The 18,952-nt window shown below is 38.6% G+C and overlaps 1 protein-coding gene across 3 annotated transcripts in view; it reads left to right on the forward strand.

The window, feature by feature from the left end:
- The window catches only part of KATNIP (katanin interacting protein), a 54,980-nt gene that overhangs the window by 8,922 nt on the left and 27,106 nt on the right, over nucleotides 1-18,952 (forward strand). For all 3 annotated transcript variants that reach the window (XM_063345219.1, XM_063345221.1, XM_063345220.1), the window contains exons 5-13: nucleotides 462-596; nucleotides 2,525-2,786; nucleotides 3,391-3,540; nucleotides 6,285-6,448; nucleotides 8,489-8,601; nucleotides 9,039-9,153; nucleotides 9,556-9,762; nucleotides 12,430-12,570; nucleotides 17,562-18,459. In XM_063345219.1, the coding sequence (XP_063201289.1) occupies nucleotides 462-596; nucleotides 2,525-2,786; nucleotides 3,391-3,540; nucleotides 6,285-6,448; nucleotides 8,489-8,601; nucleotides 9,039-9,153; nucleotides 9,556-9,762; nucleotides 12,430-12,570; nucleotides 17,562-18,459 (2,185 nt within the window). The remainder of the gene's footprint in view (nucleotides 1-461; nucleotides 597-2,524; nucleotides 2,787-3,390; nucleotides 3,541-6,284; nucleotides 6,449-8,488; nucleotides 8,602-9,038; nucleotides 9,154-9,555; nucleotides 9,763-12,429; nucleotides 12,571-17,561; nucleotides 18,460-18,952) is intronic.

Below are 18,952 nucleotides of genomic sequence, written 5' to 3' on the forward strand. Positions count from 1 at the left end.
CATTTGTGTAGATGCATTTCAGAGAGGCACCCGTGTGTGCCGATTCCCCAGAAGCAGCTTTGAGAGCTTTCGCCATAAGGTTGTTCCACCAGCACTTCTTGCAGCGTTTCATGCCTGCGCTTTAAGTGATTGCAGACTTCAGCTGTTTTGTTGATTGTTGTATCCCTACCCCTATTTTTTCACTTATCTGGTGAGGTGAGGGGGTGAACCTGCTCACTTTGGTGCCAAACACGTGATGCGTGCTGGGCCTGACCCACTCTGGGGTGGGTGGTTTGATTAGGGCAGTTAAACCATAATGCAGGGGCCGTAAGGTGAGCTCAGGGAGGACAGAAACCTTCTGTGGAACAGAGGGAAAAGGGTTGCTTGATCTAGTTATTGTTATGTAAAATGTGATGATTATTCTTTTTGTACTGCTGATAGCACAAAAGATGTCTAATTTCTTTGAATGCTTCTTTTAACAGAAAACTGTGGAGATTAAAACAGAAAGGGGGCCTAAACTCTGCATTAAACCTCCTCTTGGGTATTCTGAGGATTTTGAACCTTATGAGAGCTTGAGCGTGGAGACAAATGGCGATGATCCTCTCCGTTACTCCCAGGTACAATTGGCAGTTGCCTTCTATTGTTCATGGTAGTGTCAATTGAAATGCGAACGGGCCCAGGTATCAGTCTTGACTAGAGCATGCAGACCCAGTATATGGTGTTTCTTTCACTTGATAATTTCACATTGATGACATGTGATATAAAGAAGGAAAAAAATGATAAGGAAAAAGTAAAACTACTTTGAAAATCTTATCTCAGTCAGCAACACTGTAACATGTTCAGTCCTGATTTAAAGAGGTAGAATATTGTCTCTTGGATAGAACCAGGGTATTTCATGCAAGGAGACCCAGTTCACTTAATGATTGTCCACATGAACGTCGCTCTTGTCTGTCGGATTAGAGAACGCTTAAACAACAACTTTTTCAGGGTTTAGGTTAATTTTTGAATTATCGTGCTAAAATTTTTGCATGTCATTGTTTTACCTAACAGAAGTCAGAGTAAAGTTTTAAAAATATTATAATCAATACAGTTGCTTTCCATCAAGGGTTGTTACTGCATTGACTCCATTGTTTGACAGTTCAGCCTTCCATTTAGTTACTAATTGCAGTTTGTTCTAGCACAATTCACAAATGTCCTGTCATTAAAAAAAATAAAGAAATGAACAAAAATTTATGAATGGTTTTCTGCCTAACCAATTAGTGACATCAGTAAAGCTTTTCTGGGTAGTGGAGGAGCATCTGTATATGAAACTGTCTAAAGATCTTACCACTGCCATCAGAAAAGCTTCCCAAGCATATTTTCCTAGCTTGCATCTTTCTGTCTTTCCTATATTGCTTTTGAGATTATGATTATTTTTTTTACTCTACAAATCAGTAACTTTTTTACAGTGATGGATATTTATAATTATTTATGTGTAAGTAGTAAGCCAATAATTTTAAACAAAACCCCCTATTTTCTTTGTGTCCTAAATGGAAATACCTCTGATTTTTCTGGAGCTATAACTTGTTTTCTTGAATGTCTTGTTAAAATGAGTTTCAAACTGAAAGAAAGCGTGTACAATTCCCTGTCAAATAGCCAGAAATATTAGTCTTGACTGTTGTAAACACATGCTCAATATCAAGCCTCAGGTTGCTTATAGACCTTCTTTTTAACCAAAGTTTGCCTGCTCTTTGTAATATGTTTCTGTCAACATGGATTTCCTAACAAGTGCAATCTGTAGCAGAAGAGCAGCTTGAAGCTTTTCATTGCAAACTGAACGTACGCTGTCACAGTTCATTTGTACCTAAGATAGCGTCAGGTTTTCATTTTACGTATACGGTTTGCTTACCTATACTTATCGCAAACTCTAATACCAACAAAGTAGGGAAAAAAAGCATTTAAGATAGGCAAGGTCTTTTCTTTTTGCATTCATAAAAACACGAGGCTCTCCAGCATCGTCTATGCTCTTTGTGGCATATGCTGAGAGAGGCAGGGCAGTTTTTTCCACAGTAAATTTCAAAATAGATTAATTTTTGTATAAAATCCTGCTATGATGTGTCCACTTAAAAAAACCCTGTGCAAAGTGGAAGCTTAGTGCATTAGACCACATGTATCTTCTACTGTTTTTTTGAAGAACAGACGTGTATAAGACAGGTCTATTATCGGCTATCTAATTGCTTATAAAGAAGTTGCTATTACATCAGCTTTGCAAGCTTGTGAAGGCATTTGGAAAATCTGGATTGCAGCAAGTCTTCAGATAGCAAGCCAAAAGATACAGTAATCTAACTGTGTGAGACTGGAAAAAATATTACTTACCTACTGTTAGTAACTTATTCCTAAAAGTTGGTTTTGATCATAGAAATTCCGTGGCCTACAGAATTTGGCACTGAGTTCGTGAGAAGATTTTTTTTTTTTTTTTCTCCTAGGGGAGGAAGAGGCAGCCACATTTCTTTATTTTAAAATGTGTGTTTGAGCTTTTCTGACAAATCTGTTTGAATTGTACCAGGAATTGAGACGAAGCATGCAAGTCAGTGTAGAAGAGAAAAGGATGGAAGAAGACTCTTGTAGCGATGACTATGACTCTGTTGAAGAGGATGTGTTTTCAGAACCATCTCCCACTGAGGAAACAATCACAAGCTTTGCAGACCTTCAGTTGAATAGCAGTAGATCACTGCAGAAGGAAGCTTCTGAACGTCAGGATACTGGGAGATGCTCTAGCCTTGATTCTGGTGCCCTTACTGTGTTGGAGTTCAACCAGGATCAAAGCAGTAAGTCTCTGTGTATTATGCACTCATATAGTACTGTAATAATTCTTTGAGAGCATTACTTTTAAGGGAATTGCTGCTGGTTAATCGTTGATGGTTACTCCATGCTCTCATGAGTTTTCTTGCTCTTCAGCAAACCTGTTGTTTTAATCTCCTGATTTGGGAGACTCGCATCCTCTTGCTACTAGGTTAAGAAATTTTTTGCAAAGACAAAAATGTAGCCCTGGTTTAACCCGCGTATCACCAGGCCTAGACAGTTGAACTGAGATTGTCTCAGACTGTCTGTGAGATTTCTCAAGAGATTATTATCTTTTTTTTATTTTTGCTCTTCTTGACAGTAATGCAGGTAAATATCTGGTACAGATGAGATATATTGGTACCTTATAATGATATATATTTGTTGCACAAAGTCAGTGCAAGCCATGCAGATGTACTTCTACATCAATAGAACAGGATCAGTGAAAAGGAGGCAGTATGGAGGTTATCACTTTGCCAGCATAATTAAAATGGCAAAATTTTAGCAGTTAAGATCCAGTAAGTTTTCTCTGACTAGCTGCTCCTAAATAGCTCTGAAGTTGATTATTTCTGTTCCCTTATTATCTTGCAGACATGAAGCCACTACGAGTTCTCTCGGCAAAAAGAAAAGATAATGCTGAAAAGTACATTCCCGTCAGACCAATTGTGGTAAAAAATAAAATCACTCGGCCACTCTCTGCTGAGTTCTTGCAGCAGGAAAGACATGAAAGAATTTATTCTAGTAAGAAGTAAAAATATCTAATGTCAGTAACGAGAGTTTTCATGATTTTTCCCCCTCTGGCTCAGATGTAATTTCAGCACACATCTGTCGTTATGTGATTTTGCTTAGCTGTTGGTGGGGCGGGTGGGTTTTTTGTTGTTGTTTTTACCATCTCTAGTGTTTTGACTTAAAGTTGTGAGAAAGTCCAGAGCCTGTATACTTTGTGTACTTCAGCCTTCTGCTACATCTTCGCTACCTTCCTTCTCTTTTGGCTTCCACAGCATAAGACTTTTTCCCTCTTCCTTTCAGTCCTTGTGCTTGCTCTGTTTCCCACTTTCCTCATGGAGATCTGTTCCCTACGGTATTAACAGAAGAGTGTCTTGTCAAAAATCCGCAATTGATGCTGTGCTGGAAGATTTGGTTGAGAGTGTTGGTTGACAGCTGGCTGAATATGAGCCAGCAGTGTGCCCAGGTGGCCAAGAAGGCCAACAGCATCCTAGCCTGTATCAGGAACAGTGTGGTGAGCCGGACTAGGGAAGTGATCATCCCCCTGTACTCGGCACTGGTGAGGCCCCACCTCGAGTACTGCGTTCAGTTTTGGGCCCCTCGCTACAAGAGGGACATTGAGGTGTTGGAGTGTGTCCAGAGAAGGGCTACAAAGCTGGTGAGGGGCCTGGAGGACAAACCTTATGAAGAATGACTGAGGGAGCTGGGGTTGTTTAGCCTGGAGAAGAGGAGGCTGAGGGGAGACCTTATCACCCTCTACAACTCCCTGAAAGGAGGTTGTAGAGAGATGGGGGCTGACCTCTTCTCCCTGGTGACAAGTGATAGGACGAGGGGAAACGGGTTCAAGTTACGTCAGGGGAGGTTTAGATTAGATATTAGGAGACATTTTTTCACTGAAAGGGTTATTAAACATTGGAATAGGCTGCCCAGGGAGGTGGTGGATTCACCATCTCTGGAGGTGTTTAAAAAAAGGGTAGATGGGGCACTGAGGGACATGGTTTAGAAGTGGCTTTTGTCAGGGTAGGTTAAAGGTTGGACTCGATGATCTTAAAGGTCCCTTCCAACCTCAACAATTCTATAATTCTATGATTTTGAACACAATGCATTCATAGCAATAAAGGCAGAGTTTTCCACAGCACAGCAAAACTGGCTCTGTTGCTGCTTGGGACTGCACTTGAATTACACCTTGAACACTGCAGAGCAGTCTCCAGTGCTGGGTAGATACGCTGGTATCTAGTACCATACTGGAAAATGTTTTTTCCTGTGCTGGAGAACACCATTTTAACAGCACTGCTACTTATTCTAGAAATCTGCTGCTAAAGTGTGGTCTCTACCTCGGCTAAAAAAAAACCAAACCAAACCCCAAATCTAGGGGCTGAAATCATGGCTGCAGTTGTTATTTCAGCACAGTCCTTAGTTGAACATGTCTGAACTTTTGTTTTGAGAGGTCTGAGATAAAGTTTTCAGACTTACCATACCCTGTGGTTAAAACACTCTTTTCAAAAAAGCAAAATCCAGGTGTGTCCCAAAAAAGCAATAAAGCTAACGGTTTTGAAGAGTCAAAAATATTAGTTTCTTAATTGGCAGAAAACCAAATTGAGGAAAAGAAGCTAATTCTTCTTGGCTTCAGAATAAATCCTCTTTGTAGCTTCAGAGACCCTCACCCACCATCTGTCTGAGCAGATGCTTGCTTTGACCACTTTCCAAAGATGCGTGTAGCATTTTCTCAGGTTATAATAGTGCTTGGTAGAACCATTTCTGTCCAACTACCACTTTAAATCCTGAAGTGAATTTCATTTCAGAGGGATAGTATAGCACAGAAAAATAACAAGGACTTTATTCTGGCCCCATATTTGCAGAGATGACTAATGCTTGTTGAAATTTTTTGCATGTAGATGGCATAGGGCTTAAAAAGCATGAACGCATGCAAATTTCAGTTCAGTTTTAACTTCCTGTCTTTTCAAGGTAGGCTTCGTGTCACTAGCACCCACTGCCATTTTACTCTCCTGCTTAATAAACCTCACTGCAGCATCATGAGCACGCTTGCGTATCAGCATGTTCTTCGCTATTTTCCCTTGATTTAAATGTCTGTACAACTTCAGTCTCTTTTCTTCCCTTGACTTTTGAAGTCCTTGAATATAACCATGTGCTTCTCTTTTAGTTCAATCTCAGATCCTCTATTGTTAAATTTTATTTCCTTTCTTTTAAACCTGTTTATAGGCTGTGACATTTCTGTTTCTCCGGGATGTTTGGGAAGATTGGAATGCATATGGGCATTTTGATGACTACTTAAGTGATAAGGTCATTTATTTTGTCTTGCAAATAGCACTCCTGACTCCCCTTGTTTTGCTAGAAGTCTCTGGAGATTCCTCCAAAATAGCTGAACACCCCAGTTACATTGAAAAATTCTGGTGTGCTGAAATTAATATTTGGTTTTTTCAATGAACTGTTACAAGGAGTTTCCATTAAATACTGGAATAAAGCAAGTACCAAAAATCGTAAAACATAAAAATTATGTTTCTCATTTGTCAGTTTTTCTCCTCTTCTGATACTGTTTCAGCTGTTGTCTAAAGTAGATGTGACCTGGAATCTTAATACAAAAACAAATTGGAACAATTCAGCCTCACTTAGGAGGGTTACTGACTGCTAGCAAAGCCCCGTGGTGGTAACTGAATCGTATGTTTCAAATCTATGCTGTTGTAATGTCCCATACTTGTATGTCCGGCCTAATGAATATTCCTTCCTTCTTTTGGTGGCAGGACCATTAAGCCGACCAGAAAGACCGCTTTCAGCAACTCTAAAGAATGTGTGCGAGAAGGATCCTGATCTCTCAGTTTCAGCTGTGGTTAAAGCGATGCAAATTGAAAATGAAGTCTTGCAGAGAGATCTGCAAAGGCAGACAGTTTCTACAAGCCCTCAAAAGGTATGGCAAAAGACAGATGAGGAACCCCCCCATGACTTACAATCTCTTACACATTAGGATTGTGTATGAATGAATGGTGATGCCTCTTAAGTGCAATTGAATTTGCATTATTTTTCCATAGGGTGGTTTTCTTTAATCGGCTTCCTCAGGATAGCATCCCACAGCTCTCTCTTGATTTCAGGGATCACCGTGCAACTGGTAGATGGGGTACATGAAAAGTCTGTGCAGTCAAATGCACAGCTGCAGCCCGGGTTGAGCCATTTCCATTCTGGAAGCTTCTTAAACAAGATAATATGTGATTCCATACCAATAAATCCTACCTTTCTACTGGACTCATTAATATGGGCACTGTTCCCTGTTAATACATGCTCTGCTTTTGAAGACTACCAGCTACTAGTGAGGAAGAGCTAGTGTGGGTTTTCCGCACCAATGTGTGTACATCTCTTATCTCCAACCATGTTTAAAAGCAATTAAGAACTCACTCAAGGAAATCAGCAAAAATCCATTCCCTTCTGATTCAGGTCAGACCATTATTCCTTGTTAAGTTAAAGAATGAGGAGATTTGTGTTGACAATCCTAGCTAAACTTTGAGCATAACCAATAATTCAGGTCTCCTAACAGAAAGAAAATACATAAAGAAATTTAAGGATAAACTGAAATTTACAAAACTATCTTTCATGGACAGTGTTCGTGGATTCAAAGTCTGCTTCCAGTTTGATGTTTAGGAGACTTAGTTTTTTTAGGAAGGAAAAGAGATGCCTAGGCATTCTTGGCATTCATTTCAACTCTGAGAGTTTCCAAGACAGCTGACTACTTTAATCTAAGCCGATGCTCCCTGAAGTTGTGAGTTGATGCTATGATGAACCTGTATCCACTGTCATCGCTGAGCCAGTGTTAAGTTTCTGGGGAGTTTGGGTTAGGAGCAAAGGTGAAAATGTTCTTTTACTACAGGTAAGTACTTTACATATGACTTCACCACTGGGTCAACTTTTCAATCTTACTCCTCTTGTTTTTGAGATATTTATAGCTTTGTGATTGAGAGAACAAATTCCACTGAATATTCTCACATAATGTATCTTCCTGCTAACATTAGGACTAATTTTAATATTGTTGTGCCTAAATGAAAAATAATGAAATAATACTTAAAATAGACATAATTTTACCCTGACGCTTGAGGTGGAGTTTCAAAAACCCATTGTGAGTTCTCAGTCTTAAAGCTGACCTAAATGATCTTCCAAGTAATTTAATTTTGCAATTAAGGGATTGTGGAACTTGGCCTTTGATATTTAAATGTATAACAATGCAGAATTTTTAATACTAAAAAGGTAATTAACTTCTAAGCATTTTAAAGTTCTCTTTCTCTTCAAGAAGTATAGAAATGGAAGTGACCTAAGAACAGGACTGCCATTCCTCATCTAACTAGTTGCTCACTGTGCTGAGTATTCTGTCTCTGACAGAAGCTACCAACACATGTTTAAGAAAAATAACAAAGGGAGCAGGGTATACTTATAAAGTGGGGCACAGGAAGAGAAAGAGCCCAAAGCGTTGTAAGAACTGCAGGACTCTCACTCTGTTTTCTCTTAGATAGTCAGTCACTACTGATAGTTCTATACTTAAGACAATAAATCAAGTTTTTATTCTAATAAAACTGAGCTTTTTTGGGTTTAAAATCTTCACGATCCTTTTTAGGAGAAGGAGAAAGTCTACGCAGACTTAGTTGACTTTGGCCAATTCTGAGTCTTACCAAATGTATACAATGAGATTTCAGACACACATGTATATATTTTTAATAGTCATCAGAGAATGCTTTTATGTTACTCTTCTTCCACATAGAAGATCAAGCTCCAAGCTCAGCTTTTTCATTGCAAATCAAAACCAATTCTGTTAAATGGGCTTTACCTCAGTATGGAGTTACAGATCAGCTAAGGTTAGCTGAGACCAGAGCTGGGACCAAACTCTCATTTATTCCGGAGATGCAGATTGATACTCGTTATGTGGAGAACGATGTGAATGAAACATGTTCATCTTTTTCTTACTTAGAAGAAATTTTCTTTTTCATCTGTTGTTTCTGCAATGGCTGAACCTCCAGAACAAAGCCAGGCAAAGACTGCAGTGACAAAAGTTGTTGAGAGAATTTGTCCTTCTGGAAGCAGGTATTTATATTTCCTTTAAGGCTAGCTTCCTTTTTTGAAGAGATATTTCCCAGTATACCACTAGGTGCAGTGTAATACCACTACACCTGATAACCTTTAGGTACCTGAGATGTCATGCAAGTGGTAGCAAATGAGGGAGAGGGTTCCAGCCTCGGGCCAGTATCTGTGATTGGGGAACTGCCAACATTACCTACGTATTACTTTCTCAGACTGCCTCAGACCCAGCTGAGAGCTGGAGCCCAGGCTTTGAACCACACTGGGTGTGTCTAAGGTGGGATGCTGCAACAGTTGTCCTTCAGTGTGGGGGTACATGGGATTCTTCTGTGGGGTGTTGTGGGTACATCCTGTCATGTCTTCACCTTTGCACCAACAAAACTATTTCCTAAAAATACAAGAATTATGAGGAAGTAACAGATAAAAGAATATGTATGTTTCAGACAAGAGAAGAAACTTCTGAAAGTCCTTCCGGAGCCTGAGAGCCACACTGCCTGTGCTAATGACATATTCCTGTCTGATGGCAAATCTGAAGTAGATTCCACGTTGAGAGAGAAGGTTTGTGTATACATGCACCGTAACTGATACTGCCCAGTATTGCTGAAATCAGAGTACATTGAATAATCTGTATTCTACCGATTCTGCCCCATGTCAACTAATAAACCTAAGAGAAGAGAATTTATCACCGTTCCTTTGTTCATCAGAATGACAAACGAATCAAAGAACAGAGAGCTGTTTTCTTCTTAAGCTTTGTAAGAGGCTGATAAGTTATCTTCTCTTACCCTGCCATAATTTTATTAGTCAATGTGGGGCAGAATTCATGGAACCCAGAATGATTGAACGTCATCCAGATAGCCTTGAGTTTGCATGCTTTTTTGCTTCTCACTCGTCAGTATTTATTTTGTTCCACATTTTGTTCTTTTCTTGTTTATGTTTATACCATATTTCATTTCAATCCAGATGACAACCAGTATGGAAGTACGTGATGCCATTTATGTGACTATGGAGCTTCTTTCTAACTGGGGAAATCCAGTAAATGTGGGCTTGAGCGAGGTGGAATTCTTTGATTTATGCAACGAAAAGATATTTGTTTCTCCTCATGATGTGGACATTCGAAATGCTGACAACCCAGGAGACTTGTGCTGCTTGGTCAATAAGAACTTAAATGTAAGACAACTTAGTCCTGGATGTGACAATTTCTCATTATAATAATTCTTTAATTCTTTAATGTTTTTGTTTAGAAACATGATTGCATTTTAAACCTGACTTGTGTAACAACTATCGGATAATTCAAAAAAGGAGTATATTATTTATTACTAAGAAATTCAGTTTTCCTGTCCAATATGTTGGTATTTGGTTATAATTTTGTTTTAAGACAGATTTTGATTAATTTGCCTCACAATTAACCGAGCAACTGGAAGGAGGCAGCTTTAACTCTGCCTTCTTCCATATTAACTCTGTGGTATTGTGTTGGATGGAAGAACAAATTCGTCTTTTTAAGTACTGTAATATGGTATCTGTAGAACAAGATTACAAAACTTTAAGGACACGGAATTTCACATTTTTACAGTATGTTTGCTGATAGACTTAAGTAATTCTTGTGATCTGAAGGTATGGGAGCTTCACTGCTAAGCTCTTCCAGGTGTTTAATATTAAACTTAAGTAAACTAAAAGAGAAAACATGCTTATTTTCTTCTGTCCCCTTGTTATCCTTTAACCTAGGGAAGGATCATGGAAGAATAAGAATGGGTAGCTAGGTAGTTTTGGACAAGGGATTAAGAAAAATGTGTGACAAGATAAAAGTATTTCATGTCTCCTTTGTGAGATAGTAAGACGAGGAGACAAGAGGCACTAAAGACAGTGAAAAAAAGACAATAACTGATATGAAATCCTGATGCTTCTGAAGAGATCAGCAAATGCCCATCGCCCTTCGTACAGCCATCACTTCATTAGTGCTGCATGTTCCGTGTATGTCCTTTGTCTCCACAGGCCTTCAGAGCTAGGATTCTAGTAAAAAATACTCTCATTTTAGTGGATGAGGATACTAAATGACTTAGTCTATTTAAAAAATATAAATTGTAACTTATTTCATGCTAGTGATACTTTTCTGCTTGCCAGGTGAAGGAGAATAAGAAGAGGGCAGATATGCAGTATTTTGAAATGTAGCTGAAACTCAGTATGGACTGCTATTTCCAGACAAATATTTTTACTTAAAACATCTTTCTTACCATGTCCTGGAAGTGGTAATTTGGGTGTCATAAATACCCATTCTCCTTTATAGGCCATGCTGTCTGGCAGATGACACTCAGCAGTAGTAGTAGTGACTCTCAGACTTTCTAGATAATTATAAATTAATGTAGTAATATATTCATTAATCCATTATAAACCTGTTATTCTCAGCATTTCTCATATATTTATATATCCCAAAATTCTTGAGTAATGAGGTTTTATATTTCATTGATTAATATATTCCTTTGATTTGTGACACTGTAATCTCTCTTGAAGCTGCAAAGGGATTGCAGCAGAGAAGATGCAATCTGGAGAGGGAATATGGCCATAGAACATGATAACTGAACTGCAGGACTCCTTCAGAAGTCAAAGCAGCATTTCCAGTTTCTGTACGTTTCAGCTCGTACAGGAAAGCTTTTGGGTGTATTAGAAAAACCAACAAATTAATGAATCTCCAAGCAACTAATACTTTCAACAGAATGAAAGCTAACATAAAAATTTACTTTGTGGAAAACTCACTTTACTACGGTTAAAACACTTCTGTCTTTGATCATTTAGGTGTACATTTGTCTTTGAGACCAGACATACTCTTACTGAGGATCAGGGATTTTTTATATTTATTAGTGTTACGCTGTAAAAGAAGAAAATGCCTGGCAGAACATCAGGTGCTCTCACCGAAGGAAACAGTGCCTGATGGGATATAATCCTTAATAAGACATAGATTTGGCATGTAATTGAAATTGTTTTCTGTAAGCCTTTTTGATTCTGGGATGCATATATAGGTCTTTTAAACGTCAGAATAACAAGGACAGGGAACTCTAATTTTAGAAATATCTTACAAAGGCATTTCCTCACAATGGTGAGCCCTCAGACCCACGTCATTCCTCTTCACAGTGCTCAAGCCTTCCTTTTCCTCCATTTCTGAATGCGCAGAGGTAACAGTTCTGAACAGTGTCCAGAATTAGGCATTCTTTGGTAGTTTAAAATGTCTTGATTGTCAGTTGTCTGTAAAATTCATGTGGGGAGTTTCTGTGATATCTTAGAAAATTTCTCATAGAATTTCAAGCTGGGAGTCCTATATGTAGCTCTAAGGAATAGATCTGTAAGTGAAATTAGTTGCCTGCAAAGCCTGATTAAAATAGAGGCAGTGGAATAAAATTCTATAAGATTCCCCTCTTTAGAGGGCAAAACAGAAGCGTAAGCACTTTAAGAAATCGTAAAATGATTATACAGTGTCCGTTGTGCTCAGTGATCCCCTCTAGTGCCTGCAAAGCTGATTAGTTTGATTAAAATAAACTGGGCTTGCTTTGACCCTGCCGTTACAAAGCATGGCAGACTGCCTGTCATTTGTGAGCGTGCAGATGTCTTACTGGGACAGCAAGCAGCTGACCTTTATCTAATTGTCAGGTTGTTAAGAGCAGGCAGGAGGGTCGGATTTACTGTTTGTGGAAATGAGGTTAAGGTTTTGCTCTTCACGTAGTAGATTTTAGTAAATGGTTACTTTTGTAATCGATGTATATTCTTCTGTGGGATGGTGAGTTAATTAAAATATGCCACTTTAGGAGAAAGAGCATTAGTGACAGTCTGCTTTGTATGTGTTTTTAGACCACGAAGGAAAGCTTCCTTTGGATGTGCCCTTTCCATCCGCCCGTCCAACTTTACTTTGTTATCCGCAATCCCACCCAGTCACGTGACTTTGGTATATCCAAGATCAAGATTTGGAATTACAACACAACAGCTCCCCGTGTAAGTAGTTTTTTCTCAACTCCTCTGTGTGTGTGCTTTACTTTGCCTAGGGAAACGCGGTTTGATCTGCTTTCCAAAAGTATGAAATCAAAGTAATACCATTTTCTCTAATAAAATATGGAGCTAGAAGGGGTCCATGTCTACTGTGGAATTAGCTTTTGTCTTAATTGTAAGTGGTAGCCATGTAAGTGTTAATGTTTTCAAAGGCACAATTAACATTTTCTTTCAAAGCTAATAACAATCTCGAAAGACGTAATAAAAGGCTTGCACATTCTGTCACTTAATCCTTTACTGTAGTAAGAAATAAAGATACAAAGGTAAGTACATCCTAATATTCAGGACTTTCAGTTGTTCTATCACAGTATAAATAAATATGTGTTTAAATATGTGTTTTCTCATGTATATAGGTATAAGTAGGCTGACTGTTGCTCGATTTGGCTTTGTCACTTTAATTAAAAAGTATACTAACTGTGTTCATAACAAAACAAGTAATCTAGTGTTACGTGAGAGACATATCATGCCAGATGGTCTCTTGTTTGTGTGTTTGAATGTCACCATGGAAATTATTCTTGTTTGTACACTGCAATGTTAAGAAAAAAATCCCAGGTACTGGATCAAAGAAGATTTGCTGTCCTGGATTATAAATAAGAGGCTTTATTCCTCTGGTTTTGCTCTCATCCATGTTCTTGTATAAGCACATATGGTAATTTATACATATGGAAATAGCCGTGGAAGGGACAACATCAACAAATTTAATATAACATGACTTATATTTATTTTCCAGAATGTTAATAGCTTTTTCTATTAAAATGTGGGCTACAGAATGTTCCATCATCATTAGAAAGTGCAAAAGGGACTGCTGGTTTTGGAGGTAATAGTATGATTTGTTACCAAGTCTATTGAATATAATGCAGGAAATACACATAAATGTATTTCTGTGTTTCAAGGCACTAGTTTTTTAATAAACCACTGTGAGACAAGCTGTAAAATCCATTAGGAGTGTAATCCCATGGATTTAGGTGGCAGTGCAGCCATCTACGCTGACTAAAGAAATGTCTCATTATCCTTAAGATGAAAGAATAATACAAAGCAGTTCTGCCTAATTCTGTAATTTGTCACAAAGAAGTTTTGTCGGAGAAGTATAAAACCCCAAAATACAATTCGCTAACAATTTTGTTGTAGCATAAATTCAGAGCTAGTTTGTAGTGTTGTTTTTTGGTAATCATTCTAACCTCCTTCCTTCCCTCAAAAACCACGTAAGTGAGAGATGCCCTAGTACTTCTTCAAAAACCAGACCAAAAAAATGAATTCAGGCAAATACTTCTGGATTGTTGAAAACGTTCAGGTTTTAGAACTCGAGTCTGGAAGTAGAGAAAATATGTCTGAAGGAAGCTATAAAAGTCAGATTACATCATTGTCATAGATTCCTTGAGTCAGTGTATTACAAGGAAGGTCTCAGAGAACGCTTCATCTTGGCTTTATTTATTTCAGATGAGCTCTGCGAAAAAGGAGGTCGGTTTTGGTCTGCAAGAACAGATAAAGTATACGTGAGGGCACCCAGTTCTTTTCAAGTCCGTCTGAAATATTCAGGCATTTTGTAAATAATTGCTACAGCCTTGAAATTGCATCGTTACTTGATGCTATTAGAACTCTTTTCATAAGATCCAGTCTTGTATGTCTTCATAAATCTGTGAATGGATTTAATACTCTAAAAGCATTAATGTCTTAGTTGCCCTCCAACTGGATCATTTTCTCCTTTGAGTGATGTCCCATATGCGTGTTCCTCCTGTGTGTATATTCATGTCCACTCTTTTGAGTTGGAGATGTTTTTCAGTGCGGGACTACCACTGGGGTACATTATCTGTAAGGGTGCAGCAGCTTTTTTCCAGCAGATTTAGGTTTATAGAAGAATTTGGTTCTTTTAGTTCTTGACTTCTTTTCTGTTGTTCCTTCTTTTTCACTCTTCTGTGAGAAGTCAGGCAGAGGCAACTTCAATTACTCTGTCCGGGTGTAATTTGCAGAAAAGTGCCTCTGGTTTTAAGCTTTTTCCTTTGTGCACAAATGTCACTGAAATGGCCAGAAATACCATTCCTGTTTCATTATTGGAAGGCACTATCCCGGCAGGTACTCTAGGAGGGCTGAAGAGCCAAGCTGGGAAGGAACATCAAGAGAAACCATAGAACTTTTTCCCAAAATGTTTCATTTTTTTTTCTCTGAGGTTGATTATACCTACATGCTTGCTCTGAGAGATTGTGCTATTCTAATTACTCCTCTGGGAGGAAAAAAACCTGCCTTGGGTGAGGTATTGAGTGTTTGTCTACAGAGTGGCTTCTTGATGGAATTACTCATGAGGAAGGCATTTCTTCATCCTCCTCCTAGAGGAGAGTTAAGCAGTGGTGCTAGGAGAAGCTAACCATTCTGTTGATCTTTCCCACCACATCTGATTGCTAAGCAACTGGAAGTTCAGAAGCAGGGTGGGAGGGAATGAAAAAGAGCAGTTCATAGATCATAGAATGGTTTGGGTTGGAAGGAACTTTATAGATCACCTCGTTCCACCCTTCTGCCCTGGGCAGGGACACGTCCCACCAGACCAGGTTGCTCCAAGCCTCGTCCGACCTGGCCTTGAACCCCTCCAGGGATGGGGCAGCCACAGCTTCTCTGGGCAACCTGGGCCAAGGGCTCAGCACCCTCAGAGTGAAAAAATTCTTCCTGAAGTTCTTAGTCTTGTGTCTGCACATGTTTGGTTTTGGAGTCCCTGATATCTCTCATATTTTTCCTGCCTGAGCCTCAGTCTGCTTAGAATTTTAGTGCAATAGATTTTCATTAGCTCCTTTACTGGTTCTTTGTGAATAGATGGTTCTTCTGTGCTATCAGCTGTTATTAATGCCTGCCCCAGTTCACTCTGTCGCTATTGTCTTAGAAATATCTGTAGCTTTGCTTGGTTCATATTGATACAGTCCAGGTACCACTTTTGGGTGAGCCTTCCTATGATACCTATCCCAGACGCTCCAAAACTTCAGAGAAAGGAAGTAATTTCCCACTGACTGGAATAATAATTTTGAAGTGACTGACCATTTTTTCTTTCAGGGAGAACAAGTTTCACCATCTCACTCTGTAATGTTTTCTCAGTCTACCTTGTCCTCCTCCAATACTGGTGGGTGGAGTGGGATTCATTTAAAAACATTTTGTTCTTAAGAGGTTGGCGATTTTGATTTAAAAAGATGAAATTGAGAAATACTTTTTAAAATATACATGTGTATATTTCTGTGGTTTCATGCAGTTTATATCTGTTCCCAGGTAAAAACACAGAACTAAGGTTTGAGTATTCATAACTGTAGTAAAGGCTAGGATATTCTGTAGAAATGTTGCCGTTTTCCCAAATTCAACTGTGAATAGCCACTGTCTCTAGCATTTAAGGGAGACATTAACAGTCCAGACATACCAAGATTCAAAAAGTAACATTACTTGGGCATCCTTGCTCTTCTTGAGCAAGACTTGGGTCTTCCCCATCATAACTTCAGGCAAAAGCCATGTAGTTAGTTTTTAATATATATAATTATTAAAGTGTTTTGATCCCCAGTTAGCTTAATCTAGCAGTGTCCTTGTTCAAGGGGAAAAAAATCTCATGTTTTACGGCCAAATGCATCAGTACAGACATATAATGCTTTATGATACTCTAGGAGTAACACAGGCAGCCATGACATAATGGCCAATTAAACTGGGTTTACAGCTGTTCTCTGAGAAGCTAGTGAAGGTTATCTTTTTCTATCAGGAATGTGTCTCGCATTCCTACACCTACTCCCCTCCCTCAATTCTAGCCCGCATCTTCTGTTGTAGGTCTATGTTACGTTTTTTGCCTCATACATGTTATTATTTGAAAAGCAGTAGAATGGAATTATAAAGACTTGTAAGCTGTAAAGAGTGCATGCAGGAGTGAAGAACCGGAGACACTTGTACTTGAAGGTGACGGAGTAACTGGTTTAGGCTAGGAGCGGAGGAAAATTTAAATCAGTATTCAAGGAGAACTGACATCCAGGAGATAAGCAAGAGGGATGAAACTGAAACTTCGTACTTTTCATGAAAAGCTTCTCAGTTTCTGTGAAAATAAGGAAAGAACAGAGTGTCTTTAAAGACTCCACGTGATGGACAGGTTACTGAAATTTCGAGGGCAGACAGGATTTTGTCTCATCTTCTGTATTTTCATTGGAGATACCAGCCTTTTTGTCAAGAGGGTAGAAAAGTTAGATGGAAATGATAAAGAACATAGAAAGAACATTAGTTCTGACTTCAATGGAATGAAAAAAACAGGTTTCAGTGGGTACCACAGAAAGGGAGAACATAGAGATAAAGTTGTGAGTGACAGAGCTGTGTCTGAGATAAAGGCCTTCTATTTAAAAGGCTAATTAAGTGGTGGAATAAGCCATCAAGACAGATCACTTGAAAATTGTTAAAACCAGTTTTCTTCACAATGGTATAGGATATTTTACTTTCTTCGGTGGAAAGAGATGGACCAGATGATTTTTCTTCTGTCCTTTACAGCCCTGTATTTCTATAATTCTTTATAACTCTTTTTAACTCTAGCGGCTTTGATCTGGGTCATTGTTCGCTGTGGAACATGTCATGAAAGTGGTGAATCTTAAAGATGCTGAAGTAAAATGTGCCTCTGTAATTTATATCCTGATCAAATGTAATTATACTTAATCTAGGCTTCTTTACTCAAGCTTTTCTAAATATTTAAGCCTTGTCAGCCAGACTGGTTCATAGCAGTTTCTACCAGGTTTTTTAGTCCTCTTAAATAAAGCCTTAACTATTCCACAGTATTTTTTGGTTTTTGAGCTTTTTATAAAAAGTAGTCAAAGCATGTTACTGGTACGGGGGTCTAATAATTTTCATCTGTTTATTGATTAAGTGTTCAAATGTCAGAGTTCCAGAACAGTGATATCTAATACTTGAACAGTTTAAATGAAATCTTAATGCTTTCATTTTTGTAGGACCTTAACGTTGGAGCAAAGAAGGTGAAGTTATATGTTGATGAGAACCTTGTATTTGATGGCGAATTAGAGAGAGCCTCTGGAGATCCCCTCGTTGACCGTAGCACTACAATCGACCTTACAGATCACAAGCAAGATACCTCTGCATATTCGTCAAATGAAAGGAAAGAAGTAAATGCACCTGCAGTCACAGAGAAGAAAGCAGACCTACATTTTAAATGCTTACAGTCAAATGGTACTTCACCAAACTGGAAATCTCTGCCAGAAGAAAATCTTCTTGAGCATAAGATGAACTCAGTCAGCTTTACAAAGAAAAACGTGTCTGAGTTAGAGGATGATCCAAAAGTGTTACCATCTCAGATTGGTATAAAAGATGCCAAAGAGAATGCAACAGTACAGGCAGTCACAGAGCATGTTCAATCTGACGATGAACTTATTTTGAGCGAGCAAATGGAAAAGCTGACAGGAAGAAAATTGTCTGATTCTACAGGTGCAATTCCTTCTTGGTTACAGTCATCTTCCCAAGTAGCAGAGACTAATGAAGTTACTTCCAGTAAGCGGAAGCCTCCCTGGCTTGCTACAGAACATTCTTTAGGCTTGAGATTTCAAACACAGTCTGATGGAATCATGAAAAACTTTTCAGATCTGACTAATGAGGGTGTCAAATGTCAGAGAAATGAACTGGGAAGATCCAGTAGTAGAAATGCAAATGGGGAGGAGAGATCACAGTTGCTAACCAGAAAGGATGGTGATATGGGCTTTGACATTTCAGAGCAACTTTCTGACAAAAATTGCTGCAGTTTACAGTACCCTACAAGCGGAAGGAGGAGTGTCAGATGCGTAAAAAAGGCAGGATTAAACACTATAAATCTTGGAGAAGATGATTCTGGTCTCAAAGGTAAGAGCTCACAATAGCAACTGCTGAAATGTTCTCCATTTTGCAGATGCGCAGAATCATTTGGGGGGAAGGGATCTCTTGAGACTTCTGGAGGTATAGACAGGGAGATTTTACTATTTGCAGTATTCAGTTTTTCTGCTTCACACTGCAACAATGCTCAGAGTCTCTCTCCTTGTCCTACAACTGATGTGAAATGCTCTTTTTCTGAAAAACGTACATTCTGAGTTAGTGTTTTTAAATTTATTTGGAAAAAATTGAAGACTAAATTTCAGTAATACATATTCTAAAAATTAACAGTCCTGCAGACAGCAAATGTTTGCTAATATCAATGAAAATCTGCAAAAAGATAAAGAAGGGTGTGACCTCAAGGTAGCGAGTAAATTTACAGAGTTTATTTGTGTAGTAGGTTCATGTCTTTCTCAGTGAGAATATATACTGAATATATTTATTCAGAGCAAATGGAAAACTGCCCTTATTTTCCCTTCTCTGCTTA

This window comes from Chroicocephalus ridibundus, chromosome 8 (genome assembly GCF_963924245.1).
Source record: "Chroicocephalus ridibundus chromosome 8, bChrRid1.1, whole genome shotgun sequence".
Classification (NCBI taxonomy): Eukaryota; Metazoa; Chordata; class Aves; order Charadriiformes; family Laridae; genus Chroicocephalus; species Chroicocephalus ridibundus.